Source organism: Oncorhynchus kisutch, linkage group LG27 (assembly GCF_002021735.2).
Source record: "Oncorhynchus kisutch isolate 150728-3 linkage group LG27, Okis_V2, whole genome shotgun sequence".
NCBI lineage: Eukaryota > Metazoa > Chordata > Actinopteri > Salmoniformes > Salmonidae > Oncorhynchus > Oncorhynchus kisutch.
In genome coordinates this window covers 30,472,290-30,488,955 of record NC_034200.2, presented here as the reverse complement: position 1 = coordinate 30,488,955, position 16,666 = coordinate 30,472,290, and the positions used below count along the sequence as shown (strand labels likewise).

At 40.3% G+C, this 16,666-nt stretch overlaps 2 protein-coding genes across 2 annotated transcripts; one reads left to right on the top strand and one right to left on the bottom strand.

Moving 5' to 3' along the window:
• Positions 1 to 280: 280 nt before the first annotated feature.
• Positions 281 to 3,924, bottom strand: LOC109872265 (stress-associated endoplasmic reticulum protein 1). The gene is made up of 3 exons (XM_020463442.2): positions 3,655 to 3,924; positions 3,234 to 3,309; positions 281 to 1,529 (listed from the first exon to the last, which is right to left on the bottom strand). Exons 1-3 carry the CDS (start codon positions 3,736 to 3,738, stop codon positions 1,489 to 1,491), a joined length of 201 nt encoding a protein of 66 aa, XP_020319031.1. The 5' UTR covers positions 3,739 to 3,924; the 3' UTR covers positions 281 to 1,488.
• Positions 3,925 to 5,140: 1,216 nt separating this feature from the next.
• Positions 5,141 to 9,645, top strand: LOC109872264 (thioredoxin reductase-like selenoprotein T1a). The gene is made up of 6 exons (XM_020463441.2): positions 5,141 to 5,501; positions 6,356 to 6,466; positions 7,153 to 7,279; positions 8,509 to 8,596; positions 8,726 to 8,892; positions 9,173 to 9,645. The coding sequence occupies exons 1-5, from the start codon at positions 5,362 to 5,364 to the stop codon at positions 8,848 to 8,850; spliced, it is 591 nt and encodes a 196-aa protein (XP_020319030.1). The 5' UTR covers positions 5,141 to 5,361; the 3' UTR covers positions 8,851 to 8,892; positions 9,173 to 9,645.
• The last annotated feature ends 7,021 nt before the right edge of the window (positions 9,646 to 16,666 follow it).

Genomic DNA, 16,666 nt, shown 5'->3' with positions numbered 1-16,666 from the left:
GTAAACTTCTGACACACTGTGAATGTGATGAAAGAAATTAAAGCTGAAATAAATCAGTCTCTCTACTATTATTCTGACATTTCACATTCTTAAAATAAAGTGGTGATCCTAACTGACCTAAAACTGAATTTTTACTGGGATTAAATGTCTGGAATTGTGAAAAACTGAGTTAATGTATTTGGCTAAATTGTATGTAAACTTTCAACTTCAACTGTACATGCAAATATGTTAGTATTTATTCTGGGTGATGATTGGCATCTTACATAAGAAAAGCACAAAATAATGTACCAATTATCATATTTTATTAATTATTTCGCTCTTACATTGCCAGCATACTTTATGCACAGTAAAATAACCTTGTTGGCATTTTCATCCAGCCCTTAATATTTACTTCTAAACACTGGTTCAGTGAAGATAATTACATTTTATCCAGTAATCTTGAGCCTTGAACTGTTTCCGTAAACATGAGGACAGGACGTCAGATCAACTACCAAAGCTTGAAGATGTCCTTATCTTACTTTTACTGATCCATATTCAACCGACTGTGGATCAGTTGACAATCCCAAAGCCGCAAGAATAGGCAGGGCCAATCAACAGATACAAAATATTTAAAAAGTAGATGAGGACTAGACCGCAAAAAAACAATAGGACTGCTTATCATTACGTACCACTAATTTCTACCAAAACCATATAGAGTTTTCCCAACTTCTTAAACCAACGCCATGTTAGCGGCTTTGAGCATTCCATTTGGAACTGTTTGATTATAAGGTGTCATGTAAATGCATCATAATGCCATAACTTCATTGTCCTAACTTTCTAAATACATGGCTCTGGTTTCTACCATTTAGTTGTTCTTTTGGCATGAGTATTATATCCAGCTTCAAATCTTGTGCTAAGATTTGTGTTGCTGAATTTCTTTCCAGTCTGACCAAGGCATTTGGCCATTCTACCAAACAGAAAACATGTTCAAAGCAAAACAGAACATTTCTTTCAATACACTAAATTAAAGTAGAAATTGTAGTTCATATTACACACTGAAATTACAACAAAGTGGTGGCAAATAAGACTTCTAGAAAGGACCACCAAAAACAGAGCTCACAATTCCACAAGATGGCCAACTTGCCTGAGATTGACAGAGCACATCACCTTATTATTTCAGAAACCCCACTATTGGAATGCAGCTTGATGGGTTTTTGTTGTGTGCTGAAAATTGTTAACCTCTATCATTTAAGGCACAAGGTAGGAATGACTTGACAGAGCTTGCCAAAAGTAACCAGATACAAATAACAAAGGTTGAACAAAATAATACAAATTAAGAACAGAAAGTCACAAAGTGCAAGACAGTGGCTCATCGTCCTTGGCCTAGCTGTGTGCAACTTAAGACGACTGAGAATGTTGAGTGAAGGATAATGTGACGTCATCGAGCTGAGAGAGGTGGTACTTGGTTGGGCGGATACTGAGTGGAATGAACGGGGTGGACATTTCATCCTACATGCCCATCCGAATGCTCTGAATGATCTGGAAGATAGCTGTGGAGAGAGACAATTCAAATGTCAAGAAAACAAATCTACACTGGAGTTCATTGACAAGGAATTTAGCTGAGTCAAAGAACCCCTCAGATGACGCTAGAAAACCCTGACCCAAAGTGAAGGTTTTTATTCACTGACAACAGCAGTTGTCATTGAAGCTCGGAACACTGTTGGGAACTTACCAGAATATACTGCTGGAATAGTTTACCTTTTCTCCTTTCTTTTAACTTGCCAGTGTGACTATCCCTCCTTTCCTGCAAACTATTAATTTATGTTTCCAAGGTGACTAATGTAATTGCTCTATTATGTTCTGCTGGAATCTCTGAAAGTGTTGCCAAACCCACTGACTACTAAAAGCCTGGACTGGGACAAACAGCGGGAGGGGAGGACAAGGGAGTAAGCCAAAATGTCAAATCAGACCACACAGAAACAGTACAAACATTCTGTCTGACCCAGGATAAATGACGAAAACAGACTCCCAACAGTTAGCAGGCGGAGTTCTTCGAACACTTATCAAAACTGGTCTTTCCCTAATATTAGCTGAGAGAGGCAACAAGCGCATTGATATTGCCTGTCAAAAAGCAAATATTGACAAAAAGATAGATGTGCAGAGGCTGACAACCCTATGGCTGTGTGGAGATATAGTGGTCCTTTGTAGCTCAATTGGAAGAACACGGTGCTTGTAACGCCAGGGTAGTGGATTCGATTCCAGAGACCACCCATACGTAAAATATATGCATGCATGACTGTAAGTCACTTTGGATAAAAGCGTCTGCTATATGGCATATATTAAAGAGCCTAACAAACCCCTAAATGAGACCATTGCTTGGTTTGAATACGGTATGAAGGTCCTGTCTACTTCCTGGATCATGTCCCACACTGTTTTTCAATGGCCTTATTATAGCATCATGAAACCGTGACCATTTAAGATACTGTATATGTACAATTCTATTAGTATTTGTGGATTAATTTAATTCTACCCAATTACACAAAAATAAAATGTAATTGAAAAACCTTAATGAAAGGCATCAGGTAAATGTAAATGATTCCACAAATATGAATATAATCTTACATAGGAATTTGATGATATAGTCTTGAAGGCCATTCAAAAACTGAGTGGTCCATGATCCAGGAAGTAGGCGGGACATTCATACTGTAGACGTGGGTGTATACTAGGAACCAAACAGAACCAAACAAGGAGGGACCTACCTGAATTTGTCCAATAGAAACTCATTTTTGTTGCAAAAGATTTTCCATTTGCTACAGTTTGGACTAATGATTACACCCCTGGTCTTCTTCAAAGACTCTTTGTGAGATAAGGTTATGAGATATGTTTTTTATTTCAACGTTATATTCAGCACCATAACAAGTCGTACAAGACATCACACCTGTGGGAATGTGAACACCTGCACACACTTGAGAGAGAAAACATGCTAATTTTAGATATGAAGAAAGAAGCAATGGAAGGACACAATTTGACCCAGCAGTACGATTTCACGTTCCAAATCTACACTTGTAGACCTCAAAGGTATAGATAGGTAAGCAATTTGGTTTCATCTGGCCTTATGACAAGCTCGGCAGAATGTTGGATACACCTTTCCAATCCTTTCAGATCAACAAATGTGTCTGGGATAAAGTATGGATCAATTTCAGAGTTCTGCTCATCATCACTAGGAAATGAGTAAAATAGTCAACAGAACTCACCTGATCCACACACAACAAAGATGAAGAGGGCCAACAGCCATGGTCCCACAGCCACCTTATCATCTTGAGGGTTTCTCTGTGAAACCAAATACAGTACACGTCATGCTACTGTACTAACATGGCAACGGTCAAACATGTATCATTCTCAAACCGGTAATCAGAAACATACAGCTGTTTAAATAGAAAGTAAACAACTTTGTATGATGTTACATTTCATGGATACTATCGCAACAGCTGACCAAAGATTGAAAGCTTGAGCTGGGCAACTTGGCAATTTGCATATACTATGGGCAAAGCATAAGTGAATGTTGACAAAAACGAAACAAAAACAACTAGCAAACAATCAGAAAATTAAGCATTTGCTAGTTACTCATTTTAAGTAACATATTCCTTAACCTTAATAAAATGGTTCAAATGTTACCGTAGATTTGGCTACGTTGCCTCTTTGCGTGATATTCTTGCTGTGTTTTTCGTTGGCCATACGAATCCTCTGTTTGGCGACCATCTTCCAAATAAGTAGGTTATGAATTATTTTCCAAAAATGTGGAATGTTAGTTATATGGTTAATCTGGCTCACTGGTATGCAGTTGGCACTCGTCTACTCTACAGTACAAAATGTTTCAAAAGGGAGAATAAAAGCAGGGCAAATGTCTACGTATGCAAAGTCTTAAGCCCGCCCACACAGGAAGACCGCATTTCGAACGTGCAATGTATATTTGCTATATCTTTCCGCCGCTCACTGTGTGGCGATATAGTTCTTCCCACTTTGATCATTACAAACTATCGCTTACCATATTATTGCATTTGCTAGTGTAGTTTCACAATTCTAGTACTTCAGCTCTTTCGACTTTGATATATGTAGTAAATGCAAACCTAATGCACTTGACTTCGATGGCTGCATTGACAGAGACATGTTCATTTCAAATTAATTCCAGTAGTTTTTAAAATTCATTTCAGTAGTGTCTTCATTTTTGTATATGGGAACATGTAAGGTAGGACAATGGTTACCCAAACAAACAATGGTCAGAATGTACTCAAGCGGCAGAGTCGATATTCGCGTTTATAAACCCAGGGTCGTTACAGTACTAATATATCCAATCCACAGTTAGATGACAGGCAAGGCACTGCACTTGGTTGTGTGCAGTAAGATAATTCAATATTACAATTGACATATTTTTTGTTGTTGATAATTCAATTGTACAGGTAAACGGTCACCTACTCATTGAACGCTCGTTGCGCATCAATTTTAAAGCGTTTGTTCTTGTGATGCGGTCTTTAATGATGACGTGTATCTATTTACCTATGCCAAAGAGTTTTATAACTAAACCAAGATAGACCACAGCTTGTCATTTCAATTGGCTACAAATGAGTCATAGTGGCAGAACACGCAAAAGCTAGCGAGATCCCATTGGCGTGTGCTAATATATTTCCATTAAGGAACGCCTACTCTGAGTAAACAACGGCATTTAAAAAACTTTTGCAAAGGGTAAAGTCTACAAAAGTCTAAACAGGCTTTCTCTGGTTGAGCAACGTTCTTTTTTTATTTAACCTTTATTTAACTAGGCATGTCAGTTAAGAAAAAAATATTATTTAAAAATAAGGTCTACCCCCAAACCTGGACGACGCTGGACCAATTGTGCGCCGCCCTATGGGACTCCCGATCACGACCGGTTGTGATACAGCCCGTGATCGAACCAGGGTCTATAGTGACGCCTCTAACACCGAGATGCAGTGCCTTAGACCGCTGCGACACACAGGAGCCTTAAAATTGGCTAGTTAACGTGTTTTTTGTAAGTGGCTTTGAAGGTGTACTGTCATGTATATTCATACTCAGAAAAATCACAATTTATTATACATGTGCTTAATTTTTCACTGAACTGTGACGTTTCACTTAACTCAATTTCTCGGGCAATATGCTGCGTTCATACTAGTCGGAACTCTGACATGTCTGACTTGCTAACTGGTTGCAGTTATATTACGTGCCGCGTTCAATCAGTTAGCAAGTCGGAAATGTAAGTATTTCCGAATTCCGTCTAGAACGTGAACCTGGCAATAGTGTCACAGAGCAGAAGTGAGGGACGGGAGCACCGGACTGATGCAGTAGTTGTAGTGAAGAAATCGTAGCAGAATGGCGGAGAGGTGGCTACCTTTTTCGATCATATTTCTAGGAGTTCTCTCCTTGTATTGTGCTGCGTCGGATGATAACAGCGGCATTAAGAAGATGAAGATGCAATTTGCAACAGGGCCACTTCTTAAATTCCAAATCTGGTAAGGGAGTACAATACATTTTGAGTAGACCTCTGTTGTTCAGTTAGCATTAGCTACTTGCCTGTGTGTGTCTAAACCGAATTTGCATTTCCTGTCTCGGAACAAGAATCGTTATAATTTCCATGTAATCGAATTGACTGTCAAACTGGTGTAGCGTCCCATATTTTTGTTCAAAACATTATCTAACCTATTTTTCTTGAATGAATTATTTAGCTAGGAGTAACGAGCTAACGAATTAGCTACGGCAGTGCAAAGCTACTGTAGTTAGCTAGTTACCTAATAGGATTTAACTAACTAATTCTGCTCAGGAAGTTGGGTGGGTGCAGTCAAATAACCTTAATCAGCGCAGTATTTTTGGTTAGCTAACAACATCCACATGTTTATGTAGCTAAATGACAACCGTGTTTTGTCTGTTGTTAATTAATCATCTGTAGGTGAGAGTTTGAAAAAACATCTAGTTAGCTACTCCCACTGTCAAATCGTTAATCCTGTGATTTGCATACCCTTGTAGACAATAACTGTTGGATTAATTTATACCATATCAAGAGCATGGTATTAACTCAAACCAAGGGAGACTTGTGTTTGGAATGTGAAATGGTTATGTTCAGTAGTTTAATTATGTATTTGTGCAATAGAGTAACCGTGTGCCATACAATGAAATGTCACCACATGCTTTACTGGCAACACACCAGTATTAGCATGGAAGTCGCAACAACCAATCAAAGATGACTTTAGTTTGTGTATATGTTTGGCTGTGACCAAGTGTATCTAGCCTTGCCTCTGAGGACTGTGTGTTATTCTGAGTGCCCCACTGTCTGTTCCCCTGACTCTGGCCCTGTTTGACTCTCTCTCAGCATCTCCTGAGGGTACAAGAGGGTGTTTGAGGAGTACATGCAGGTCTTGTACCAGCGGTACCCAGACATCCGCATTGAGGGAGAGAACTACCTTCCTCTACCCCTCTACCGGTAAATTACACTCAATGATGTATATAAACCCTGGATTGCTGATGTTATGTATTGGCCATTGAGAGGCTTTGAAGCCACCGGTCGGCCATATTGGCACTCCCCAGTAGGAGCAGTCCTCCATAGGAATGAATGGAATTCTACAGTATTTCAGCTCAATGTTTCAAGAACAAAATTACATGTATTTACGTATTTGTGTTGTGGGGACAGTTACATTAGTCATCTCAAAAAATTATACTTTAATTGACATGTTTTTACCTTTTTTATTTTTATGTTTAGCTAACAATGTAATAATGCATAATGTCATTGCAATATGCATTGAGGTGTCTATAATAATGTAGACATTAATACATTAATTTCTATAGGAGTGCTAAGATGGAGGCATAGGGAGCGCTGTGTTGAAGCCACTATCAGACATCTAGTGTATATCAAAAGAACTGGTTACACTGTGTGCCACCATACCATGGAAACACTTGCCACTTAAATTTGAAGCGTATTGCAATGTATTCTTCCATGTGTGGTTGTTAACAAATTGACCCTCAGGTCTTCATCTGTTCTGGGCCTAAGGGCTAACACACTACATACTGCCGGGTGCAAAATCCTTTTCTTTGTTGACGATTTACACCTTGATATCTGCCACTATGTTCTACCCTCTCTCTGGAAGTTGACATCTTGTTTGCTGTCCTCAGACATGTTGCTTCCTTCCTGTCCATGTTCAAGCTGGCACTGATCGGACTGATCATCATCGGCAAGGACCCTTTTGCCCTCTGCGGTATGCAAGCCCCAGGCATCTGGGTCTGGGGACAGGAGAATAAGGTGAGACTCTCTTAGGTAAAAAATGCTACATGACACTTGGTGTTAGCATATATAACAATACTCTACAGTTTAAGTATAGCCATGTTGATATGTGTTTATTTAACTCAGTCCTTAAGAGATACATTGAAAATGTAAGAGTAGTCATAGGCAAGTCACTACTGAGTAGTGACTACTGAGAGACACACACACTCTCATACCTTACCCATGGGAGTTCATAACAACTGTTTGTTGTTTTACCTGGCTATGAACCTGGATCTCCACGGTAATATGAGCCAGTGGCGCTGAAGTAGAGTGCACGCAGCATTGAAATCCCATCCATATATACAGTGAGCTCCAACAGTAGAGCGAGAAAGTTAGATGCACAAATATCCTCCTCCCAAGACATGCTAACCTCTCACCAAGTGTGGGTAGCATTTTTTTGGGGGGGGGTTTATGATATTTATGATTAACTTTCTCACTCATTATTCATGATTCATTCAGGATTATCTGTAATCATGGTAGCATCCACATTAATGTAGAAGTGTTTTGAAAACATTCTATTCTTATTTACAATAGAATTTACTCCAAAATGACACATTATTTTCCATTAATTTCTATTGGGCACAAAATAATCTGAAACACAACCAAAACAAACAGCAAATTCATCTAACACGTTTATAGAATAAGAATCTTGATGTAATCATTGCGTTCTAGGAATATGGGATGAAAATAATAACCTTTTTACTACTTTGATACACAAGTGAATTTTACCCAATACTTTTGGTACCCTAAAATGGGGGGTTCACCTGATATGGATGAAAATACCCTCAAATGAAAGCTTTAACCTCATTGTCATTATATCATTTCAAATCCAAAGCGCTGGAGTACAGAGCCGAAACGACACTCCCAATAGTTTTGGTGCTTACAATATATGCAAAACACACTGTGGGCAAATAAGAATGTACTTGGGTTATGTAAGCAGTAACACGGGAGCACTATATTACTCTTGTGTGTTCCTCTGCCCACCGCTACAACATGTTGCTGTTTTATCCTTGAGCTGGGGTACACAGGCTATGGAACAATTTGAGATTGTTATCTATACTTATATACATGTTATATACAAACTTATACAACCAGTGAACTTTGCCCCAGTAATGTGTCATGTCATGTTAGACACCAGAGAAGATGGAATCCATGGCAAAACACTCATCGATTGGTGTTGATATTGAGTTTCTGTTTGTCTCTTTCAGATTTATGCCTGCATGATGGTGTTCTTCTTCAGCAACATGATTGAAAACCAGTGTATGTCAACAGGAGCGTTTGAAATCACGTTAAACGGTAAGGCTCACTTTGCCACATTACTTGTTTGCATGAGTATGCACAAATCCTCCACGGACCTTTCAGCATTGTAAAACATCACACAGAAAAGAGTGCGGAGAGTTGATTTGTTTGTACCTACCTGGGCAGATGTGCCAGTGTGGTCCAAGCTGGAGTCAGGTCACCTGCCCTCCATGCAGCAGCTGGTCCAGATCCTGGAGAACGAGATGAAGATGAATGTACCCATGGACACACTCCCCCACCACCGCTCCTAACCCTGTCTCATCCCCCCCGGATGGAGCCATAGACCCCTCCACGTACGGAACCCTCCTCCACGTCTTCTATCCACCTCAGTCTGCACAGTGGAAAGAACCACCATCTCTCTCACACACACACACACAATATCTCAGACTTATTTACAATGTGGTATGGTGTTTGTGTGCTTAAATGTTCTATTCACATGACCATAGTTGTCAGTTTAGGAATACTGAACCTACTCAACCTTCCATCAATAGTTAGGGCGTCATTTTTTGACAGAACTTCAAGGACTTTTGGATGCGCTTGATGTACTCACTTTTGTCTCTATTTCCTCTGCAGGTTTGAGGTGGGTTTCTCAATGGGCTGTGAGGTGATGTTAATGAAGGTCTGCGCTGAAGGCAGGAAGACTGCTAGCTCAGACTGGATGTCCCCATTGCTCCTCACCACGCCCCTTAGACGCCCTGCCCTTGATGTTGGCTTGGGATCTATGGCAACCGCAACAGCCATTTTCTTGTACTATTACTACTGCAGATCATTCATCTTGTTGCAATAAACATTCAGTTTTGTCTCTTATGCTCACATGGATCAATTTAAGCACAACAATATTGATGTGAATGGTCAGATATTAGAGATTAATATAGATTTCCCCCCCCCCCCCCCCCCCCTTCCAGATCACAGGTCTTTAATTAGCCACACATCGATCCATGTGAGTTAGGCATGACCATAGGCGGTGTGTCCATAAGGCCAAAAGGATATAGCCTAATTAGCCTTTTCCTGTCTATACAGAAATAAATCAAATCATTTAAAATGGGCTACTAAAGTATGATTTACCCACAGCGGGTCATAAGCATTGCCTGCAGTCGGAAGGAAAGGCAGCACACGGCATACACCAAATGCATGATTGTTTAGTTGTGACTGTCATTGAAAAGCAAATGCTCAGCCAGGCATTTCACAATGTTTCAAAATACAATCGAAGAAAACCTAGTTTGAGAAGTAAAACCTTTATTGCTGTCAGGAGAAAACAATGAAAAGACAAATCTGACTTTTACTATAACAATTATCAACTTAATTGAGCTAGTGGACCCCATCTTGACAGCGGTGTGAGTAAAATAAAAAGTTTTAGAGTTAATTTCCTCCAAATTCTACACATTTTGCTGTGGGGCAGAGAGAATATTTTACTGTTTTAAAGCTAGTTTCCTATAATTCTACACATTTTGCTGTGAGGCAGAGAGGAAGATTAGCTGTTTTACAATTCATTCCCTGCAATAATATATATTTTTTTGCCATAGGGAGGAGAGAAATGCTTGCAGTTTAATATATGAATGAGACTAACAAAATCAACAGTGGCTGGTAATTTGACCATGACAAGTCTAGATAGCTGACCGCTAAACTCATTTAGCAATACCCCCCCCCTCTCCCCCCAAAAATGCTGATGTAAAACCAAATTTCGAAATTGCTCCTCGTGCATTCTACTATTCCGAGGGCCGCCAGTTGCCCTGTCCGAAGCCTACTGTACGCTATACATGCTCCCCATTACATCCAACAGGTATTGAGTTATATTATTAGCCTAAATTATGACAATACAATCTACTCATCACATTACGAATAGTAGGCATGCATAAGTGCAAATGCGATGATGCATGGAATGATTTATTATGAAGGTGCATTTTTATGGTGAAAATTTGCTTCCCCAAACTTAACTCACACGCCTCATATAGTCATGACGTTTTGCTTTTGAGCCATTATTTATATTATAACCATTGTTAGTGAACTACACGGAAAACATTTTACATCATCTGATCATGAGCATTTGAATAACATTTAAAATAGCATTTCAGAATGTTTGTAATTTGTATATTTCTTTGCATAGCTGGAAGTGGAGCTAAGAAGATTAATCATTTGTCTGTCTAATGTCTAATGGGTGAGCTCGGTCTGCTTGAGCTCCGACACGGTCAACTGGTTTCGGTTGTTGGTATGACGATAAGTAAATTATTTTCTAAAGTGACTAGGCGGATGAGATCAAGAGAAAAACCACACCAGCTGTTTTTCAAAGGTTACGTGCACAGATAAATCCAGGAGGGGATACATTTGTGTAAGAAACAGGATCACATTTTCATCCTAAAGTTCTTTGTAAATGCAGGAGACCGATAACTTAGCAGATGTAAAGTGTATTGGAAATGTATTGATTTAGAATTTGCACCCTTCAGTACTTATGGAGGACTACAATGGATAGAAATTATATTCAAGGTACACTATATAAACTACCGTTCAAAAGTTTGGGGTCACTTAGAAATGTCCTTGTTTTTGAGAGAAAAGCACATTTTTTGTCCATTAAAATAACATAAAATTGATCAGAAACACAATGTTGACATTTTTTATGTTGTAAATGATTATTATATATTCCATTATATTATATTCCATATGTTCCATTAAAAATCAGCTGTTTCCAGCTACAACAGTCATTTACAACATTAACAATGTATACACTGTATTTCTGATCAATTTTATGTTATTTTAATGGACAAAAAATGTGCTTTTCTTTCAATAACAAGGACATTTCTAAGTTACCCCAAACTTTTGAACGGTAGTGTATAAAAGTATATACAAACTTTTTTGACTCATCTGATACACTGTAACTACTGTGTATCTTTCCTGTTGTCTAGTCAGTTTATTCCTAGTTATATGTACATACACTATATATACAAAAGTATGTGGATACCCCTTCAAATGAGTGGATCAGCTATTTCAGCCAAACCCGTTACTGACAGGTGTATAAAATAGAGCACACCGCCATGCAATCTCCATAGGAAAACATTGGCAGTAGAATGGCCTTACTGAAGAGCTCAGTGACTTTCAACGTGGCACCGTCATAGGATGCCAACTTTCCAACAAGTCAGTTTAGAATGACATTGTAGATGATTCCGTGCTTCCAACTTTGTGGCAACGGGTTGGGGAAGTATTTTTCCTGTTTCAGCTTGACAATGCCCACGTGCATGAAGCGAGGTCCATACAGAAGTGGTTTGTTGAGATCGGTGTGGAAGAAATTGACTGGCCTGCACAGAGCCCTCACCTCAACCACATTAAACACCTTTGCAATGAATTGGAACGCAGACTGCGAGCCAGGCCTAATCGCCCAACATCGGTGCCCGACCTCACTAATGCTCTGAATGGAAGCAAGTCTCCAAAGCATTGTTTTAACATCTAGTAGAAAGCCTTCCCAGAAGAGTGGAGGCTGTTATAGCAGAAAAGGGGGGACCAACTCCATATTAATGCCCATGATTTTGGAATGAGATATTCGATGAGCAGGTAATGTATCCACATCAACATCCAGACAGACTCAGGGCTCTCTGGTTTTAGTCCCTCAGCCATCTCTAACGACTCCTCCTTCTGCTCTAGCTCAAAAGTTCTGAGCATTTCCTACATCAAATAAAATTATTCTAATCTTACAATAAAGCATGAAATGAATGATTTCTAATCTAATCCAGTACTTTGCCAGGCCTGTTTGTGGAACAGCCTACTCTTAACACACCATTGGCAATGTTCCAAAACCATCTAATAAAATGATTTCCTAGCTAATCATTGACAGTTGAAATGGCTGGAATAATCTTTGCAGTAACACTTTCAGTTAGAGCCCCTGGATTCTTTCTGACCATGTGACTTGACCAGGAAAAACTCTGGGTTCTAGGCAGCAGTAATTGTACTCTATCGCAAGGACCTAGAGTTCTTCAGGATGCGTCTTTGACCCGCTCAAATTAAACGAGCGTCGGTGAACCACATGGGGATTTTGTCTCGAATCTCAAAAATGTATCTGAGCAGCTAAGTCCTGGCTCATGTCATGTAGTGTACACCCGGCTTTAGGCGGAGACGTCAGGAGTCAATTCCTAGAAATGCGTGGAAAGCCACACTTAACAAATCCCTTTAATGAGAGAATTCCGTTAGAGTGTTCCACAACTGAAGCTTCTGTACTGTTCAGCTATTAACAATGTAAATAGTCAAAACGAAATAACTAAGTGTGTTGCATGGTAAGATGCCCCTTCCCATCATTCTTCTTCACACCAAAAGCTATCTATACTGAAAAAAAATACAAAATGCAACCATTTCAAAGATTTTACTGAGTTACACTTCATATAAGGAAATCAATCAACTGAAATAAATTCATTAGGACCTAATCTATAGATTTCACACGACTGGGAATACATATCTGTTGGTCAGATACCTTAAAGAAAAATCAGGATCAGAAAACCAGTCAGTATCTGGTGTGACCACCATTAGCCTCATGCAGTGCGACATCTTCGTATAGAGTTGATCAGGCTGTTGATTGTGGCCTGTGGAATGTTGTGCGAAGTGCTGGATATTGGCGGGAACTGGAACACACGGCTATACACGTCAATCCAGAGCATCCCAAACATACTCATTGGGTGACACTTCTGGTGAGTATGAAGGCAATGGAGGAATTGGGACATTTTCAGCTTCCAGGAATTGTGTACAGATCCTTGCGACATGGGGCCGTGCATTATCATGCTGAAACATGAGGTGATGACGGCAGATGAATGGCATGAAAATGGTCCTCAGGATCTCGCCACGGTATCTCTGTGCATTCAAATTGCCATTGATAAAAAGCACCTTTTTTTGTCCATAGCTTATGCCTGCCTAACCATAACCCCACCATGGGGCACTCTGTTCACAACGTTGACATCAGCAAATCGTTCGCCCACACGACCACATGACCGGTTGGACATACTGCCAAATTATCTAAAATGACGTCGAAGGCAGCTTATGGTAAAGAAATTAACAATAAATTATCTGGCAACAGCTCAGGTGGACATTCCTGCAGTCAGCATGCCAATTGCACGCTCCCTCGAAACTGCAGTATTGTGTTGTGTATGAAAAATTCACATTTGAGTCTTTTTATTCTCCCCAGCACAAGGTGCACCTGTGTAATGATTATTCTGTTTAATCGGCTTCTGTTTAATCGGCTTCTTTACAGTGCATTTGAAAAGTATTCAGACCCCTTAAATTTTTCCACATTTTGTTACGTTACAGCCTTATTCTAAAATGGATTTTCTTTTCTTCTCATCAATCTACATATAATACCCCATAATGACAAAGCAAAAACAGGTTTTTAGACATTTTTGCAACAAAAAAATATATAATAAAACTGAAATACCACATTTACATAAGTATACAGACCCTTTACTAAGTACTTTGTTGAAGCACCTTTGGCAGCGATTACAGCCTCGAGTCTTCTTGGGTATGACGCTACAAGCTTGCCACATCTGCATTTGGGGAGTTTCTCCCTTTCTTCTCTGCAGATCCTCTTAAGCTCTGTCAGGTTGGATGGGGACCGTCTCTGCACATCTATTTTCAGGTCTCTCCATAGATGTTCGATCGGGTTCACGGCTGGGCCACACAAGGACATTTAGAGACTTGTCCCGAAGCCACTCCTGTGTTGTCTTGGCTGTGTGCTTAGGGTCGTTGTCCTGTTGGAAGGTGAACCTTTGCTCTAGTCTGAGGACCTGAGCACTCTGTAGCAGGTTTTCATCAAGGATCTCTCTGTACTTTTCTCCATTCATCTTTCCCTCAATCCAGACTAGTCTTCCAGTCCCTGCCACTGAAAACATTTCCACAGCTCGATGATGCCACCACCATGCTTCACCGTAGGGATGGTGCCAGGTTTCCTACAGAGGTGACGCTCTGCATTCAGGCCTAAGAGTTCAATATTGGTTTCATCAGACCAGAGAATCTTGTTTCTCATGGACTGAGAGTCATTTAGGTGCCTTTTGGCAAAATCCTAGTGGGCTGTCATGTGCCTTTTACTGTGGAGTGGCTTCCGCCCAGCCACTCTACCATAAAGGCCTGATTGGTGGAGTGCTGCAGAGATGGTTGCCCACAGAGAAACTCTGGAGCTCTGTCAGAATGACCATTGGGTTCATGGTCACCTCCCTGACCAAGGCGCTTCTCCCCCGATTGCCCACCTCTAAGAAGAGTCTTGGTGCTTACTGTGTTCTTGGGGACCTTCAATGCCGCAGAAATGTTTCGGTGTCCTTCCCCAGATCTGTGCCTCGACACAATCCTGTCTCGGAACTCTACATACAATTCCTTTGACCTCATGGCTTGGTTTTTGCTCCTTATATAGACAGGTGTGTGCCTGTTCAAATCATGTCCAATCAATTGAATTTACCACAGGTGGACTCCAATCAAGTTGTAGAAACATCTCAAGGATGATCAATGGGAACAGGATGCACCTAAACTCAATTGAGTCTCAGCAAATGGTCTGAATACTTATGTAAATAAAGTATTTCAGATTTTTGTCATTATGGGGTATTGTGTTATAGATTGATGAGGGAAAATTGTTATTTTATCCATGTTAGTATAAGGCTGTAACGGAACAAAATGTGTTAAAGTCAAGAGGTCTGAATACTTTCCAAATGCACTGTATACGCCACACCTGTCAGGTGGATGGATTATCTTGGCAAGCGAGAAATGTTTACTAACCAGGTTGTAAGCAAATTTGTGCACATCATTTGAGAGAAATACGCTTTTACAGTACTATGCAAACGTTTTAGGCAGATGTGAAAAAATGCTGTAAAGTAAGAATTCTTTCAAAAATAAACATGTTAATAGTTTATATTTATCAATTAACAAAATGCAAAGTGAGTGAACAGAATAAAAATCTACATCAAATCAACCCTTTGCCTTCAAAACACCGTCAATTCTTCGAGGTACACAGTTTAAGGAACTCGGCAGGTAGGTTGGCCTTAACATCTTGGAGAATTAACCACAGTTTTTATGTGGATTTAGGCGGCCTCAGGTGCTTCTCTCTCTTCATGTAATCCCAGACAGACTCGATGATGTTGAGATCAGGGCTCTGTGGGGGCCATACCATCACTTCCAGGACTCCTTGTTCTTCTTTACGCTGAAGATACAGCGAAAGTCATTAAGAACTGTTTGGGGTCGTTGTCATGCTGCAGAATACAATTTGTGCCAATCAGATGCCTCCCTGGTGGTATTGCACAATGGATAATTATCTGCCTGTACTTCTCAGCATTGAGGAGACCATTAATTCTGACCAAATCCCCAACTCCATTTGCAGAAATGAAGCCTCAAACTTGCAAGGAACCTCCACTATGCTTCACTGTTGCCTGCAGACACTCATTTGTGTACCGCTCTCCAGCCCTCCAGCGAACGAACTGCCTTCTGCTACAGCAACATTTTTCATTCATTCATTTTGACTCATCAGTCCAGAGCACCTGCTGCCATTTTTCTGCACCCCAGTTCCTGTGTTTTTCGTGCATAGTTGACTCGCTTGGCCTTGTTTCCACGTGGGAGGTATGGCTTTTTGGCCGTAAGTCTTCCATGAAGGCTACTTCTGACCAGACTTCTCCGGACAGTAGATGGGTGTACCAGGGTCCTACTGTTTTCTGCCAATTCTGAGCTGATGGCACTGCTGGACATCTTCAGATTGTGAAGAGAAGTAAGCATGATGTGTCTCATCTGCTGCTGTAAGTTTCCTTGGCCGACCACGGCTTCTACGGTCCTCAACATTGCCCGTTTCTTTGTGCTTCTTCAAAAGAGCTTGGACAGCACATCTGTGTCTTGTTGCTGTGCTAAGTCTTGCCATGGTGTATGACTTTTGACGGTAAACTGTCTTCAGCAACCTCACCTTGTTAGCTGAGTTTGGCTGTTCCTCACCCAGGTTATTCCTCCTACGCAGCTGTTTCTGTTTCAGTTAATGATTGTGTTTCAACCTACATATTGAATTGATGATCATTAGCACCTGTTTGGTATAATTGTTTAATCATACACCTGACAATAAGCCTACAAAATCCCTGA